This window comes from Lasioglossum baleicum, chromosome 1 (genome assembly GCF_051020765.1).
Source record: "Lasioglossum baleicum chromosome 1, iyLasBale1, whole genome shotgun sequence".
NCBI classification, from domain to species: domain Eukaryota; kingdom Metazoa; phylum Arthropoda; class Insecta; order Hymenoptera; family Halictidae; genus Lasioglossum; species Lasioglossum baleicum.
In genome coordinates, this window is record NC_134929.1 from 12,587,957 (window position 1) to 12,606,676 (window position 18,720).

General features: G+C 42.7%; 2 protein-coding genes across 3 annotated transcripts in view; both read right to left on the reverse strand.

Annotated features, from left to right (window-relative positions):
* LOC143215089 (uncharacterized) overlaps positions 1 to 7,253 on the reverse strand; it is a 32,267-nt gene extending 25,014 nt beyond the window's left edge. Inside the window, exon 1 of the mRNA XM_076436870.1 lies at positions 3,576 to 7,253. The gene's annotated coding sequence lies outside the window, so the exon portion shown is untranslated. The remainder of the gene's footprint in view (positions 1 to 3,575) is intronic.
* Positions 7,254 to 7,402: 149 nt separating this feature from the next.
* The window catches only part of Tyn (trynity), a 70,798-nt gene continuing 59,480 nt past the window's right edge, over positions 7,403 to 18,720 (reverse strand). Inside the window, exons 4-12 of one of the 2 annotated variants that reach the window (XM_076436643.1) lie at positions 14,038 to 14,304; positions 13,311 to 13,649; positions 13,091 to 13,207; positions 12,694 to 12,869; positions 12,293 to 12,566; positions 12,126 to 12,207; positions 11,285 to 11,429; positions 11,024 to 11,210; positions 7,403 to 9,747 (exon numbers count right to left, since the gene is read on the reverse strand). In XM_076436643.1, the coding sequence (XP_076292758.1) occupies positions 9,596 to 9,747; positions 11,024 to 11,210; positions 11,285 to 11,429; positions 12,126 to 12,207; positions 12,293 to 12,566; positions 12,694 to 12,869; positions 13,091 to 13,207; positions 13,311 to 13,649; positions 14,038 to 14,304 (1,739 nt within the window). In that variant the 3' untranslated portion in view covers positions 7,403 to 9,595. Of the gene's footprint in view, positions 9,748 to 11,023; positions 11,211 to 11,284; positions 11,430 to 12,125; positions 12,208 to 12,292; positions 12,582 to 12,693; positions 12,870 to 13,090; positions 13,208 to 13,310; positions 13,650 to 14,037; positions 14,305 to 18,720 lie in introns of both variants that reach the window. The other variant, XM_076436635.1, reaches the window with a different exon arrangement.

An 18,720-nucleotide genomic window follows, 5' to 3' on the forward strand; every position in this document is an offset into this window, starting at 1 on the left:
AGTTGAGCCTCCGTTCGGGAGAGCGAGCGAGACCGAGCACACCTCCTATTTACCAATGCCTCGACTTGCGACACCTCACCTTTGAGTCCTGCATCGTACTACTCCGCTGGCCCTTACCTACCTTACTCGCGCGGTAACAGCCACGTGAGAACGTGCAGTGTGAAAGAAAAGGGCGTCAGCGGTCCCGATTCGCGGCAAAAAGTGCAGTAGACGAGGTCTCTCTCTCTCTCTCTCTGTCGGTCTGTCCTTCTCCGATACACCAACGTAGAGGCTTGTTGGTGTAGAAGCACGGCTCGAGACTCTTGGCAAAGACCAGACAAGCCGTCGCCTGCTGCTATGCCCGCTCTACGGGGACGATTGATTCTATCTTATTACTCTCCGGGCTGAAATTGTTCAGCCTTCTATGCAGTTTGCTTCTGTTGAATAAATACTGTAGCCGCTCTCTCTATCAGAGCAAATATGAGTCGAAGTTACTTTTATCTCGGTTAATCACACTGTTCACACATGTTCACGAGCATTCGTCATCCGACGTACCTCATCGATACTAACAATCGACTATCACAACCACTGCTATCTCGGACGATTGAATTAGAATACTTCTTCATCGGTGTTCGAGCATCGTCTTCAAAAATAACCTCATTCACCACGAGTAGGATTACTCGCGAGGATTACATTACGTCTAGGTTCTGTAGCAAAATTAGTGAGCATTCATGAGTGTCTTTTCCTCAGTCGCGAGGCACTCGTTGAAATCTCAGTCCCGTCTTTATAACCTAAGTTTATTTACGTACTTGCTAACTGGGAGAGCGCCACACGTGCACCAACGCAATCATCTCTATCGACATGTGCGTGTGTTTTAGTGTTCGAATCGCACGCGCCTCTGCTTGTGTGCGGTTTTCGAGTCTAGTCAGCATGCACGGACACTAACGGGTTGCCGGGTTATCCAAATATCCTCTAACGGAATCGCCTTGGCTTTTGATCGTTCGCTCGGTAGGGGCTAGGTCGAGCGAACGGCAGAAAGAAACGAGGATACAGGCATTCGGATGAATTTTAACTACTACTCCGACAAAGGCACCGACATCCGGCGTGAAAACGTGAGCGCGGCTTATTAGAAAATCCCGGATTCGGTACAGTCACTGAAAACACTGCTGATACGCAGGCTGCTCACGGTTTTTGGATTTAACACTGGGCTTACGGAGCACTAAAAGTGATTATTCCACATTACTTTATACAGATATCAAGAATGTGTCTGTCCTAATTTTTTGCCGTTTTTTTAAATAATATATACCCGAAGAAATGAATTGCTTGGGTAATTCGTCATGTATGTGTCTCTACGATATCAATAATTGTAAATTAAAAATATTACGACGCGTTATATTGTTAACCACTAAGCTCGTAATGACGATCTTTAGGGTTGTAAATTTCTGTTCCCGTACTGTTTAGTGAACATCAATTTTCTAACACCAACTTCATTTTGAAATGAATGAAACCCTAAAGATGCTTTCGTAAATTAAATCTTGCTGTTTTGCAAATAATGAGGTTAGATAATAATGCCAAGAGAGATGCTTTCGTAAATTCAATCTTGCTGTTTTGCAAATAATGAGGTGAGATAATAATGTCAAGAGAGATGCTTTCGTAAATTCAATCTTGCTGTTTTGCAAATAATGAGGTTAGATAATAATGTCAAGAGAGATCACCATGTATAAATCATGTTATGTACCGAGGTTAGATCTCGGTACAGATCGAATTGATCGGTGCTGGATTCACCAATAAGCAAAATAAGCGCGTGCTTAGATACATCAGGAGAAATTTTCGGAATTTTACATCTTTTACGTAGTAATAGTATTGCTAAGCGTTTGTGTGCGAGTGGAAAGAACGACAGAATAGTTGGAAAGATGAAAATCGGTAGTGAACGAGCAAAACTCTAACTTCGTTCAAAACACTTTTTAATCAAATCATCGAGAATGCCTAAGAAATAGTACAGGTCCACCCTACATAGCGTTGAAGTGAGCCTGTATAAGGGGACCTCAGAGTCTGTTGAGGTGCTTAGGGCCTTTAAAGATCTTAATCTGACGTTGGAATTGATAATGTCGGCTATCGAAAAATCGATCCCAGTCCTTAATGAACTTTCGAATGAAACAGCACGAAATATCGACTGGTGGTTAAAGTGTTAACGATCGCGAGGAAAAGTCGGTGTGTGCAGATCGTTTTTTCGATTCGCCGTGTACGTAGGTTAGGCGTCACAGTTGGTCGCATCGCTCGTTTGCCCACGTACACGAATACAGAAATATACCTTCTCCGTGGGCGGTCGCACGATGGCGCCTACTCGCTGCATACCTGCGCATACCTTCGTGATCGTGGTTAACCTCTTACCACGGAACTGGCTCGAGCTCGCCGAAATATCGCGCGATTCGTGCATTACGCCAGGGACTACTGGTAAGGGACTATCGATAGCACCATTGACAATTCTCGATGACAATCTCTATCGGAAAACTATCTGAAAACTATCGATTTACGCTTTCGATAGTTATCGAGCGTTCATTAAGATTGTGGGTCGATATTCATGCAGCTCTGATTCCTTTACTTGAGACATGTATCCGAAGCTAACTGATAAAGCAGCAGCTACAAGAGTCACTATTTGTATAGTGTAGCTGTAGTCAAAAATAGAAGGGCATACAGAGCCGGGTAAACTAGTATTTTAAATAGTAAACAGTACATAATGCTATTTATTTTAAAGCCTTCCTACAACTTTAAAAATAAAATATCTTATTTGATGCAGTAATTTTTGAAAATAGTATTTTATTCTAATTTATGTATTTCATTCTTATTGCTGAAGATAATGGTTCGAATTCAAATGAGTTCATGAATTTTTAAAAGAATATGAACGTTGTATGCGACTCGTTGTAGATTGTTAAAATATAGATATTTGTGGTTCAGACTGTTAAAATAGAAATAATTTATTTTCGAGATTGTACGTCTTGTCTAAAATACTAATATTTTCTTCCAGCAAAATAAAATCTGAAATATTCAATATAGTATTCGAAATATTTATTTCGCCAATTAATGCCCACCTCTGAAGGCATAATAGTAGCATACCAACCGAAAGGCAATAATTGAGAAATGCCAAATGATTTCAGATGTTGTTCTAGACTTCAGGAGCGTAACTGATAAAGAAACCAAATTGCTAATTGCAACTGATCGTAAAACCGGAAGAACAAATATACTTTGTAATTACGAATGTATTTTATGCCTGACATGAAGCGATATGCAAAATGCATTGCGTTCTATCACTACCGATAACAATCGTCAACTGTAGGAAGATATGGATAATTCTCCACTAGTACCTCTGGACCCACGCTTTCTTTCCCTCGATGCTGAAACGGGCGAGAATACTAAAGGGGGTTTGGGATGAATAATCATGCGTGTGGAATAAGAAAAAGAGACGAAGAACGTTATCGCGTGAAAGAAACAGTGTGTGTGTGTGGGGGGGGGGGGGGGAACAGAGAGAGCGAGCGTGGTCGCGACGTTCGCGAAATGCAACAACGCCCACGTTCGAGCAAAAACATACACATGCTAACCTTTTTATCTTATCATTGGCGAAGGCGTATCGAGGTTGACGAGGTTGCCATACGCTCTTGCCTTTGGCACGACGGGGTTTCGACGAAAGACAACGGAGTACGACGAGCTCGACGGGCACAAGTACATGTACGAAACGACTGGTGGTGTTGTCCTAGCCATCCTTCCGCGGGCTCGTTTTACAAGGAAAACCTTGGAGAGTCGAGGCACGGAATCGTTACGGGTCTAGTTTCTGACCTCGCCGCGCACACCGCGGCCGCGATTCGCTTTATCGACCGAGCGGTAAAAAATTAAAGGGCGGATAAATAGCCGCTGCATTATCCGCCGCTCGCTTTATCGACGCCTCGAATGCCCCCGACGCTTTTTATCCGGACACTTTTCCGGTAATTTCTTGCCCGCTGCCGTGACTCACGAGGGGACCTTGTCATATAAAAGAAATGCCTACTTTTATCACATATTTTGTACGTAGATGGATAAAGGGTGGATGTACTTTGCTATAAAAATAATGTGGGAATGATGTTGTACTAGAGTATTAGAGCTTTTTCATGCGGTCGCTTTTCCGGTAGTTTCTTGCCCGCTGCCGCGACTCACGAGGACCTTGCCTTCTATAAATGGGAAATTCTTTTACGAAATACTTCGCACGTAGACGTATAAAGGGTGGATGGATCCTTTGCTAAAAATGTTATATGTAAATGATTATCTGAGGTTAGAGCTCTTCGAGGAGACAATGTCTTGTATTATTTACTATACATAATAGGGGTCAATAGATACCTTATGGTCAGACTAATTTAGAAATGTGTTTTAAAGCACTAGTATTTGAGAGGTCAAACGTCTGGGGAAAAGGGGAATAACAATATGGAAGTCGTAAATTCAATGCGAATGCGTTCGAGAAGTTTGCTAATTGGTTTCTCTGCCTTCGAAAATTTTGGAAATGCCTCGAAGGTAATTCTGTCTATGCCGGTCTGTTTCTATGAATTCCGCATGCAAATGACTTGTGCCAAAAGGATAATTTCTCGAAGGTGTGTGTGCATTAATCGTTCTGTCAATAGCTGGACACACGTGCGCGCACTTTGGAGCCATTAATTCAATTCTACGAGTTAATGGTCGATCTTATTCTCATCTCTTTGCTTGTTTCGTCATTTCCTTGGCTGATTTGCATTCACGTGCGCGCCTCTATCGTGTACCGAATCGCGATCTACCTCTCTCCCTCTCTCTCTCTCTCTCCCTCGCGGGCGTTTTCCAGCGTGTCCGTTTGAATTACCGTTTTACGTCACGCGGATTTTTCTGAAATACTTTGCTCCAATTAATTTCAGGCAAACCGTTGCGAAATGATAAGCTCCGGCGATAACGGTAAATGCAAAATTGCTCGGATCATTCTTCAAGGAATTTACCGCGAATTCGCAAGTCGGGCTCTGAAACGAAACGCCATCGAAGTATGTGGACTCGGTTTGCCGCCGCTGAAAATGATTCAGTCGTTTCATTGCTATTGCAAAACGTCTTTCGACGAGCTCGCTCGAAAGTATTTATCGTCCAGATAACCGTTGCCTTCGAGGGTCGAGAGAAGTTGAGCTCGTTAAATTTCTTATCGATTAACGCTAGTCTTTGAAACCTCGTTTAAAGCACGACTCGAACGCGTCATCGAACACTCACGATTTACAGAAATGCACCGGCTATTAACAATTAGCCGGGTCCGTTTATTTTTTATCGTTCGGCCGTATCACGCGCGCGCACACACACACACAAACACGACGCATATATTTCATTTATTTTTCCTCGTTAGGCCGGGATTGGCAGCTATCAGAGAAATCGATCAACGATCCGCGTTAATTTTAAGACCAGCTTGAAACGTACACTCTCAGACGGTCGGACGCAACAGTGCCGCGTTCTATTTTTAAAACGAAGATGCTGCAATTATTTTTATCTAGAGTCAACTGACCAATCTCCAAACTGCAATTGTATCAAGTGATTCATATTAATACTTGCCGCAACAATAAATGTGCACACGTGCGACGTGAGCACGAGCGCGGATCAATTAATCATAAGTGCTAGACGACCCCGCGTTTGGCCGTCGACCAATCGTTTTCCTTCGATTCTCGTTCGGGAAAATCGGCGCACAGGATCATCGATCATTTACAAATTTCGATAATATCGCTCTTCTGCGTAGCAAGACAATATTTGTTTATCCCCCCAGCTCCGGATCTTCGTCGATGTAGCAATTAATTTGTCTCAATTGTCGTCGTGCCTTATTTGATTATTAACAAATTAAGGGCAGGCAATTTTTCCACGACATTCGGCAGGATATTAGCCACTATTTTCAGTACAAATTACAAGGCTCTTTGAACCAGAAACCGAAATATATCGGGATACTGGTATGACGTCATACCGGTATTTTCATATTTGCATATATTTACCGGTAATAATTTCGATTTTTCCAATGTATAGGATAAATTAACTGCTTCACGATCATAAACGAGATATTCTGCGACTCATACTATGTTTAATTAATAATTAATTTCGATACAAATTTTAGCAAATTTTATCAATAACTAGCTGTACCCGGCCATGCGTTGCTGTGGTTCAGTCTGCTAGCTACAGCTACAGCTGTTTAAAAAGTCAGTAAACCAAAATGTTTAAAAAAAACGCACACTTTTTGTGTCATAACTTCTAAACTGTGCAACCTACAGAATCGGATCAGTGGCCATTTGAAAGAACTCAGCGAGCTGAATCCAATGAGTACCTCAAATTGAATATTGGTGCTACCAGTCAAAAGTTATAAGCAGAAACGTGCCCAAAAGAGGGCGAAAAAGTCGTCTCTGGTCACTAATGACGTCACAACTTTTGAACGAATGGACATTTTCGAATACGGATTGTCCTAAACCTTTCCGAAGAAACGCTGCGTCTAATGGCCCAAACCCCAGCTTTCTACGTTCAGCTGTTTCGGAGATCTTAGATTATGAACAAACAAACATTTACATTTTTATTTATATAGATAATGAAATATATTCATCAAATGTAATTATTAAATATGTTTAAAAATCAGTTAATTGAGAGGTACTTCTGGAAGGTCTTTGGCTTAATGTTTTATGACGGTCACGGTAGATACGTCGTCGATGGATAGTTTACCTGAATTCGGACTCGTGCTTGGTCTTTCGCACGGAGGGTGTTACGACGGATCGTATTTCTACTGTCCATAGTTCACTAATTTAGGTGACTATGCTTCTTAACGTTTCTGAAGTAAGTGGCACGCAGTTCCTTTTTATTTGGAGCATTTAACGAACCGAAAAAATACCGGTAGTTATTTCGGTTTCGGTAGAATATCGGTTATACCGAAACCGGTAATTTAAGGATTTCGGTTTTCGTCCATTACGGTATTATTTCCGTTTTGGTATAGCATAATACCGGTATGAAAATTTTACCTGTATTTAAGTGAATGAATCTACTTCTTCACAACTAATTGTTTAATCGATGTTTCAATAGTCAAGGATTCAGTCATCCTCAGCAACGCAATTTAGTAATTACTAGCGGGGAACCATTATTCAAAAGAAGATTCTTAGGCTCCTCTCTAATATAGGCCAACTGAAATAATTAATAAAACGACAACTTAGGAAACTTTTGTAAACTGTAATCCTGGCATAATAACGGTATGAAAATTTTACCGGTATCAAGTCCCAGATTTGAACACTACTGACGATAGCTGCGAATGATCTTTCAATGGTTGAAGTATCTTCAGAGCCTGCAAAATTTATGAAAATTGTTCGAAATATCGATTTCTCCATTCCTGCGGTAGAAAACGCACTGTATGGTGTGGAGTAGGATGGACGGGCTCGAGTTTGTCGAAATTGTTCGTTCAGTTTAATTGTTTAAACTTTCGCTTACATAAATAGAGTACGGATACATGTGATATTGATGCTTGTATACGTGTCTCCATTTCAGTACCTACTACGGTCCAGTAATATATACACTTCGTTCGTTCGTTTTCCACCCTCGGCAGGCTGACTTTTCCCAAAAATCCAATTGCCTTATTAATGCACGCAGTCGGGAACAGTTGGCGAGGAAAGCCAAGCTTGGAATCGAAGAAACATTGCCTAGCTCCAACCTTTTCAACACAATCTATAAACGTGCTACTCTCAACTAAAGATACCTCGATAAATTTTTTCGAAAAAAATCCGACAACTTCATTAGATATTCGACTAAATCGTTAGAACACGCACAATTAAAATTGTAAGTAAAGAAAATACGAAGATCGCGAGTGAAATAATCGATAATTCGATTGGTCTCCCAAAAATTGCGGTCTCCCTATCAAACAATCGAAGGGATCGAGTATTAGGCTAGTTTCTGGCAGCTGGCATTTCGATTTCCCGATCATGCCAATGAATTCGATCGAATCGGAGTTTCCAGCTGTTCCCGACGCGGATCGATCGGCGATTCGCGCGTCCAACGAAAGATCGAAGCATTCGTCGTGATTGAAAGAAGGAAAAACGGTTTGAAACGATGGATTAAAAAGCACCAGTAACCACGAGAGATCGAAACGGCTTTGCACATCGCGCGCAACAGAGATACACGTTCTCTCTCTTCCCCTTTCGCCTGTTCTCTTGCTCTCTTTTATCTTATGCTTCCATGCTCCGCTTATTTCCTACCTTAAACGCTAGGTTGTATCGTTAGAGACGTTAGTGAAGCGTGAACCTTTAAATATCGCTAGTCTTGATACAGGTTACAAGTCGATTTCCGTGGAATTGAACAAAAAAAAGAAAAAAAAATAATAAAAAGGTAGGCAGCCAGGGCCGTGCGCCTCGTGGCCACGGAACGGGGCCCCCCCGGCTCTCCACTTTGCACTCTTTGCAACCCGATCAGAAGTAGCCCATCAGGGATAAGACAGTTAGCTGTGTCTAAGATGACCTTATATAAAATAAAATGTGTACCTATTACATCGGGCTGGTCGCCGGGGCTGTTCCCGATCGCTGTGTCGATCCGTAAATACAACCGAGAACGATCCACGGGATCGAGGAACAGCTTTTACCTGGCCGACGATGCTCGGATTCGGAATGGTCTCACTCTGAACCGAATACGGATCTCTGTTCGTCGATTCGTTCGCTCTCGCAGTCCGCTTTCCGAAAGGCGAGACTGTCTATCTCCTTTCGAAGAACGCGGACTACGATTTCGTCGTCCTCGAGAAAACCGATCGGAAAATATTGCACTCAAGATCCCCACTATCATTCGTCCCCTTATGCGATCTATAAGATCCGAGTATGCACGATAAATATTATGTATAAAACGAGTGTGAAATGAATCAGACGTAAAATGCATAAAGTGTAAGAGCACTGTCCAGTAACAAAATATTCTGAGCGTGTCCGTGTGCGGGTTAACCTGTGTGTCACCGTCCGCGAAATCGATCCTCCGCGATTTCCAACCTCGTGTTCAACTATGTATGTATGATATGCATGTATTCGTGTATGCACGTACTCGCGTACGCTTGTGTATGAGTGGGTAGACGTGTGTTTAAACTATTCCCCCTCGCGAGACGTTGCACAAGCGGCACGCCTCGTGATACTCGTCACCCGCGACCAGTAATGTCGCATGTCCGCGTGAAATTCTATTTAAAGTGTTCTATAATGAGTGCGGTCTTGATATCATTCGATGAAAAGGTCTCATCGACAGCGTTGCAGAAACGGCTCGCGAGCTATCGCTTCGATCCTTTCATCGGCCGAAGACGCGACCCTTTACGGCGACATTTTTCCTTTCGCCCCGTCGCGAGTTCCAATTTTTCGTCGCCGCAAATAAACAATTTCCTTCTATGAACGACGAGCGTTCGCGGCGAACCTGATGCAAAACAAAACAACGTTTAGAATTGTTAGGCGGTTCGCCTGAGCAAATCGACTTCGGAGATGAATTTGAGCAGAGCCCGGATTTGCTCAGGCGAACGCGCGAGTCCCTCAGGTTCATCACGATCGATCCCGATTTTTTTTTCGGAGGTCCTGATTCCTCCAAACCCTCCTCACGAATTCGAGCGCGATAGGGACGCTCCTCAAGGCATCATCTTGCGAGGCGACATCCACTTCTTCATGTAGTAGCAGAAGATCGTGGAGATGTAGATGAGGACCAGCAGGGCGCAGGTTACTCCCAGCATCAACACGGACGTCTTGGTCGGGCAGGGCTCCACTATGGTCACCGTTTTATCTGGAAAACGCATCGTTTTTATTTGGCAGGATTTATGGCAGGATTGTATCTAGGCGACGTCTCATCTATCTAGCGCGTCGTTTTAAAGAATTTTCTTTTGCTGCGGGGACTGTCTAATTATTGTGTAGGGAACGTTTTTTACGTAGAGACCCCATTGTTTCAGACCATTTTCCTTTGCTGCAGGAAATTTTTGTCTAGGAAACGTTCCGTTTACGCTGCGTATCAAAAGTTTAGACGCATATTTTGGGTTAAAATTCTTCCCTGCAGTGCCATATACAGTAAAGTCGCGTTTACTGTCCAGCAGCCTGTTGTCTGCACGGACAGCAAAGTTGGGCAAAAATTTAATCAACGATTGACACGACTAAATTTGTACTTCATTCTTTAAACGCAATTAACAATTAATCTCGTTTAGTCGTTAATTGCGGTTAACGATTAAATTTCTACTTTAGTCGTTAATTGCGATTAATTAAACGATTATTAATGATTAACTGCTGAAATTTCGAAATGAAATACGTAATCAGAACTGTATGAATACTGAAGAAAATGTAAACTGAGTTTAGGTGTATTGTCATTTGGTCTATAATACAAACTATGTTTACGTGCTTTTATGTTTGAAGTTGTTATTCCTGGAAAGCTACGATCATGTTTTTGTTGAAATGTATTATTATTTCTGTCAATTCTCCATCCGCTCTCTACTCTCTGCTCCCTCTCTCTGTCTCTCTCTACTTCCGTATTACAATTTATGCATAGACCGTGAGGCGATTAACTTCAACAATTGATTAAATCATCCGATTTTTCGATGATTCCTTCTTTTAGTCAACGATTGACGATTAAATCAATCGATTGAATCAATCGCCGATTTTTCGACGATTTCTTCATTTAATCGGACACATTAATCAATCGATCATGATTAAAATTTTAATCGATTAATGCCCAACTCTGACGGACAGTGATCGCATACCGACATCATTTTTACCACGCTTATATTTTTATGACTGTGTCTACCGCGCCGACCGCGCCGAGAGTTCAAAAGAAAGCAGAACGTAGAGAAGGACAGCATAACAGTAGAGTGGGTAGGCACTAGACAGTGATTCGCGTACCCGATCGCGGACAGTAAACGCGACTTTATTGTATGAATGGTTTTAGGAGTAATCATAATTTTTGAAGCTATTCTAAACGTACGATAAAAGAAATAAATCAGAAATTTATCAGAGGGTATGTTTTTGTTTAAAAAACAAGGTGTATCTAAACATCCCCTATCTTATATTATAATTACCGGCTGTGTCGAAGTCTATGCTGGAGTCGCTCTTCAACTTCAACTGATTGTCGTCTCCGAAATCGAGGACCAAAATCTCCTGGGACAACGTCATGTCGTCCGCCTTCTCCTCCGTCGCGTTCGAGATACTCCTTCGACGCCTCTTGCCCCAGGACTCTACCGATTCGTGTCCCCATTCGCAGACAGCCTGCAATCAAATCGAATCGTATCGTTAATCTTCTGTGAGGACTGTATCGATAATCCTTAATTTTCTTCAATTACCGGTTCGCAAGGTCCTAGGCAGTACTTGACGTTGCACTGGAAGATCACGCCGTAGGACTCGGTGAATCTGAACGCCTCGTAGACGGCTTCCAGCGCGTTTCCGTCCGGTGTGAAGCTGGGGAAGATCGATTGATCCTCCGGGCATCTGAAACAGTTCCGAAGATCCTACTTCAGTCTTCATTTATCAATAGATCGCGGATATTATGCATTTATGACAAAAATGGACGAATTAAATATAAAACGTTGAGAGCTTTAGAGGGCAATTAATGGACACCGATTGAAACGATTAAAAGAGCCTCAGGAAATCATTCTTTGGCTTATAATCAACAACACGAGATGGAAAGAACGCAGTTTTACAGCTACCAGAGGAGCTAAGACGTTTTTTTAATAAATTTGTATTTGTTGAAGCTCCACAGATGTACCCATAATTATGAAAGTGGTCTAAGTCATATAAATAGTTCTTGTTTCGAGATATTTAAAGGAAAAAGATATTAACACTAAATGAATTCCATATAATGTTGAAATAACATTTTTGACAGTATCGTAAAAATTACATTGAATTAATTTAGTTTAAAATAATGTGATAACCTTATTTTTTTGAAATTTTTATTTAGATCACTTTCATAATTCATATACTCCAGAAACTCCGTACCATATTTAATGCAAGAGCTAAACAGTCCCCAAAATTTATACTTATCCGGTGTTTGCACTAAGATCGTTAACATAAGATGAAGAGAAAAAATGATCGGAAGATGCCGAGGTGTCAAGAGACGACACAATTAGGTTACCACCCTTAGAAACGAATTATATATCGTTTGGATGTAAATAATGAATGACTGACCCTTCGTCGTCGATGATCGGGAAGGTGTTCTTCGAGTCCTTCGCCATGGCGACGCAGCTGCGGGCGAATATGCCGTAGGGAGCTGTATAAAGAGACATCAATCGATCATTTGTTTCCTATGCTCTTCCACCAGCTTCCTAGACCAAAGAGAGTGTGCGGAAACTTACTGTCTTGCGGGATTTCGATTCTGAAGGTGAGCTTGTCTCCGATGCGAACAGTCTCGACCTCCCTGGCCCTGCTGTCGAGAATGCGGATCCTTGGAGGAGGGGCTTCCGGCGCGCTGGTGATGCTGATCATGTCCGGGTCCCTGACAGGCATCATCCCAAAGGTGATGTTCTTCGAGGACATGTCGTAGGTGCACTTCACCTTGTATATCTTATCGGCCTTGGTCATCACCACGGAATGGTGTTGAAGAACGACCGTGTTCGTGTAGGTACCAGTCTGAAAACCGTCACGCTGCCGTGATGAACAGAGAGTTCGAGCAAAGTTTAGGGACTCGTGCGAAATAGGTGTTTATAGGTAATAGTAATATCAGTGCGAATAATCTAGTGCAATCTTGCTCGCTTACCGCGCTCTGGGTATTGCAGTCCTGGCCGCTCATGGTCAGGTCGAGCTTGAAGAGATCACTGTTGATGACGTCAATGTTGCACGTTTCAGATCTTCCCAGCGCGTAGATACGACCGTTGAACGGCTTGTTCGTGCGCACCTGCACCGCGATCCGCGTGTCCTTGCAGTCCACAGATACTGCAACCGATGCATTGCACATTGTACATTCTTCCTTAATTAATTCTAGGTAACTAGCCACTGATAAAAATGACCATCGAAGCAGTTGTAGCTTGCTATATGTTGCATGATCCGTTAAACATTCTCATTAATACAGCCAACAGCGAGTAGAACTCTTTAATTTTGTGCGCCCTTCTTCTTTATAAAGTTAGGCAGGGGACAAATCTAGCAAATGAACTCACCATCGTAACAAGTGCCAGTCTTGTCGCAGTTTATGTCGGTTCTTGTAAGATTGTTGATTGTCGGATCCTCCGTGGTGTCGAACACGACCGGAAGTGGATCAGCTGGTCCAGCACCCTCTGGAAGCGATCATTACAGTAAAATGTTTGACAATGATGATCTCAGCACAAGAGAAGCTTGTATCCATTTTTTCGTACACCCAGTGGAATATCGACTACTTACTCTCGCAGTAGTTCTCGAAGTAGGTCCCAACCCTTTCCCCATTATCGATCAGAGGTCTCTCAGCGTTGAGGTATGTGGAGGGACCATCGGGAAGAGTCCAGTGGTCCAGATGGAACAGCTGGCAGTTGTAAGCTGATCCCTGAGGGGCTCCTCGATAGAGGAACGATCTGCAGAGGAACTCGTTCTCGATCTCGCAGGCCAATCTGCAAGCGGATTCACTTTGGACCTGCAGTTCCTTGTCGGTATAATAGTGCAAGCCCGCGTATTGCGCGACTTTGTCCTCGGCCACGCCGATCCTTGGCATCTGGAAGACCCTCTGCGACTTGCAAGCATCTCTTCCTGCAATTAATCGAACAATTAAACCCATTAACACTCGCATCATTCGTTCGACGGTAAATTCGTGTTCACGGTAAATTGGACCAAAAAAAGTAGAAGAGGAAGAGCTTACAGTATATCTTATTGGGAACACGATAACTTATCTCAATTTTTTATATTTACGTGAGTTTCTCGAGAAATAAAGGTGACCTTCAATTTTTTAAATAGACCGCTATATGTTTCTTAATGTCATAATGACTTCCAAAGGTCATGTAAGGTCAGAAATAAGAGATTCCTCATGAAATCCCTTAAATTTCTAAGCTTGATTTTTGCATTTACATCTATTTTTAAAATTTCTAATTAAACAATATAAAATGTTTATCTCTCTATTTTATCTTCCAACGAGTGTTACCTTTTAAGCAGAGGTTCTCGAAGTAGTCCACGCCCTGTGCATCTACAAATTGCACATATTGTCCGGTGGTTCGTCGATCGGAGTCGCTCAGGTGACACTGCATCGCCAGGTAATTGTACTCGACGGACCGGCAGGGGAATCGATGTTCGTTTAAACAGGCCGAGAGACAAGTCTCCTTCGAGGATGTGTAGATCAACGCGTTGTCCAAACCGCGGATCATTTTGTTCGGCACTTTCTCGAAGGCCCAAGGTCGAGGGCATACCTTGTCTGAAACATTATCGATGGTTACAGGACCGATCCCCTTCGCAAAAACACGATCAGAGGCTCGTGGATCGTTTAGGCTGTTTATAGTTTGATGACGCGCGAACGAGTTTGTTTACCGATTGTCAGGACACGTGGCCACGCCTGACCGCAGACGCGACGATCGCACACCTGACGAGCTCGCACACCTCACGAGACACAGGGTATGCATTCTTGGTTGCGTAACGATTATATATTTATGCAATCGAAATTGCAGACGCCAGCCCTCGCTCTGCGCCCGAGGAAACCCGTTGCTAGCCGTCGTTCTTAGCCGATTTGGCTGCGATAAGGTAAACAAAGCCTTTTAACTCCCTTTCATCCCCGCGCGCGGGCTATACCTGCACGTAAACGACGAGCTTTGACATTTGTGGTTTCTAGACTGCGGATCATTATGCTAAATTCACTTCTTCGTCAGTCTCAAGATATGGGAGCCGAACTGCACAGCTTCTTACTTCGCTGGCAATGAATCATTTCAGCGCGTCGAAATTAGTAGATTCTTGGAGTCGTTTAATGTTTGTACTCTGTTTGAAATTTTATCACGTAGCAGGACCTGAGAAACAACCTCCAGGTTTTCCCCTTGTAATTTTTATCTTTTCAATCCTCCAAGGATGCTTCGAAGTCCTTTGTTCAACCGGAGACCCATTATTTAGTGATCTATTTGATCTGATTGGTAGTTGCAGTTTTAAAACTTGAGAGTATCATAAACACCAACAGAAATGATTGATAACTCGACCCAACATTTACCACGAAAAGTACCTTAAGAACAACCTCCATGCCCACCTTTTACAATTTTTATCCTCCAAACCCTCCAAGAATGCCTCAACGTCTTCCAGTTTGCTAGAGACCCATCATTTACCCCCCTATTCGATCTCATTGGTAACTGCTACCTTAAAGCTTGCGAATTATAATCACTGAAAGAAATTCTTGACGATTCGACCCAACATCTACCAGGAAAAGGACCTTGGAAACACCATCCAGATCCTTTCTCTACAAGATTCTGCCTTTGAACCATCCAAGAATACCTCAAAGTCAGCTGGAGACCCATCATTTGTTCATCTACTTGATCTCATTGGTAACCACTGTTTTAAAACTGGCGAATGGCAGGCAGTTTGCCTACGGTTCTCCGAATAACTGTCGTAGTCTGCTGCAAGGATCCATAGTTACGCCAGCAGCAACGAAGAAGAAGTTCTAGATCATTAGTCTCCGGATTTTATAAATACAATAGGTATAACGAAACAAATACTATTGACGACTCGACCTAGCAAAATAAAAATATTCCTCATCGATTGCAACTGACGGGAGTCAAATAACATATAAAACCTATAGATATTCTGAATGTGTTTTAGCCTTTCTATTATTTCAAATTTCATCTGTTCAGGTTTATCATAGAACTACACTGCCGAATTTCATCCAAGCAGTGAACAGATCAAAAGCTGAAGAAAGAATAAAATTTTGATTCGGCTCTTCCTGCTTTGTACAATATATGCAGACAATTTTTATTTCGCAGGAAGACCCGCTGTCTAATCATAACTACATTCGATCCGTGGTGTATTTACCGCGTAGAGGGGGACCTTGAAAACAACTTCTAGGTCCTCTGCCTGCAAAATGCATTCCTTCAATCTTCCAAAGATAGTCCAAAGAGTCCTCTATTCATGCAAAGACCCATTTATCCATCTCCACAGTCTACAAAATTTCATCGTCCGCTGCTGGCGTAGAATCATCGAACGGCAAGCATTCTGGCTTTAATTCTGCGAATAACTGTAGAATGCTGCCACCAGCAGCCACGGTTTCGCATAAGCAGAAAAGAAGGAAGGTCGACGGATTCGCGGTGGATCCCGCAGCGATCGAGAAACAGTTACGCATCCGGTGGATCCGAGGAAGTGTGGCGAATTTCGCGGTTGGTCGATCATAGAAACGGAGCAGACCTCGGCGAGGTGTTTGGCGAGGGGTTCGGAAGGGTGGGGGGAAACCAATGCCAAAATCGTGCGCAACATGTGACTTGGCGTCCTCATCGGATCGCGCGTTCTCGCCTCGTCGCTGACGCACGAGAATCGGTGCTCTCTGCCAGGGAAACTTGCGATATAATGATTCCGCGAGGGTGTCGGGGAGGCGAGGGGGATCGGCCAATGCAGCGGCGCGTTCCAATTTCTTTTGTTCCGCCCTCGAAACCGGCGCTAATGTCGACGGCTATCGAGCCGGTGCCAATGAACGGACCCGTGACTCCGACACGGATGATTCACCGCGACCGTGCGAATTCTTGATCGCCGACGACAGATTGACGACCGCCGAAATGCCACAGAATTACAAACTTAGTGTTCACTATACGGAATATATGCACCCATAATGTCGCCACAAACAGAAAAATATTCGAACTCAATGCCAAGAACGTTGAACGTTCGTCCATCAATGCCACCAACGTTGGAACAATGATGCGACCCCTTTTCATACAGTTGCACTCATTGGCTACCTTGCCTTTCAGTAATTGAAGGCGTAGATGGATAAAGGTGTCAAGTTTCTTTCCTGTAAAAGAGTTTTGAACAAAATATGTTGTACTTTTTTGATGAATGAAGGTTAATCTCTAATACAAAAACCGATAATAATTATCTTCATTCATCAAAAAAGGACAACATATTTTGTTCAAAACTCTTTTACATATATATTTATATACATATATACAATATATATACATATATATGTATATTTGTAATTGATCTGTGTTATTATCTTCATTCATCAAAAAAGGACAACATACCTAGCTAAAAATTCTTTTACGGAAAACAAACAATTTGTTACTCGACACGTTTATCCATCCACCCCTTCAATTGTTAACACGTTAATACACTGCGTATCAAAAGTTTAGACACACCCTATATTTTTCAACAAAAATACACACTCTCTGATGAATTTTTCATTGATTTCCTTTATCGTATGTTTAGAATATGCAAAATTATGATTACTACTAAAACCATTCGTATATGGCACTGCACACTTTGGGTAAAAATACTTCCCTGCAGTGCCATATACGAATAGTTTTAGTAGTAATCATTAGACTGCGAATTTTATGCATTTATGACAACAATGGGTACGCACAACTTAAAGCAGTGGACATATAAAAAATATTTAAGGACATCAATGTGTTAGTTTCAGCTTAATAGGAAAATTAAAAGGAGAATACAATTTTTATTTGGCTTCTGTGTCCTACAATCAATGCAAATATTTTGTATTTTGCATAATGATCCGCAGTCTAGTAATCATAATTTCTCAAGGTATTCTAAACATCCGTTAAAAGCAATCAATCAAAAATTCATCAGAGGTTGTGTTTCGTTTAAATAATAGGGTGCGTCTAAATTTTTGATACGCAGTGTATAGTAAAATATAGAGGGTAAAGGAAATGATCGATTTTACTTGCACCCCGGTGCGCCAACGTCAAGTTTCTCGGAGCTAGGAAAGAGAAACGAAATCTGTCTCTCCGAAGGGTCAGATTTCCAGGGAGACAAGCAGAGTGTCTACAAATTTGCCAACGGCGAGGGCTATCCCTTGGCCGGTGGCAAACAATGCCAGATTTGCTGGTACCTTTCGGTATGGTGTGAAGGATGCTTTAAGCACGGTCGCCGCCGTAAACAGGTACCTGCTGGCGCAGCCCCGAGGTGTCGAAAAGATCCCGAGGGGGTCTAAGAAACCCCTAATATTGGTTTAACGAGCCTGCTGGTACCTACGCTCTTTGAAAGCGCGTTCTCTCGCTCGTAAAACCCACTTGGACGAAAGTAGCCTCTCAACTCTCCTCCACCCCGGGACATCAGCTCCGGGGGACTCTTCGTCGGTCTCCAGGCTCGGGTCACGCTTGAAAGCGCCGCGGACAATTTTCGAGGAAGGTTTCCATTTCGTTGAAACGCACGATTGCTCCTCTAGACGACTGGACGAGCCACGAGCGAACTTACAATGGCATAAACTGCTAGAAACTTAGGGTAATAAGCTCTGAGGCCTCGGCAGAAAATACTGTTCCTACTCGGTGGTGCGATGCGCACTCGAGGAGTTACCGAATCGTACATCTTTTCGATGTATTATTATCGAGTGATGTTAAAGTCTCTCATAGTATTAGTTGTGCGAATAAGTTCCTTCCCCTTTTTTTTCTATGATCATAATATCTGAGTGAATTCGAATTACTTCCCGATTTTGGTGCCATCCGAAAGAGCGTTCTTTTAGTTTTAAGGAGAGTCGTGATGAGCGCTCTAAGAGTTTCCAGTCCCATGCAACAATTTCAAGCAATATGGCGTGCGAGGAGCATCGTTTGCGTCACTGCTTACTCTTTGCATTTCAGCTTAGGAAATCAGTTGTTGAAGTGTTGAAGTCAGCTGTTGTATCTTACAGGACATGCAGAAAGTG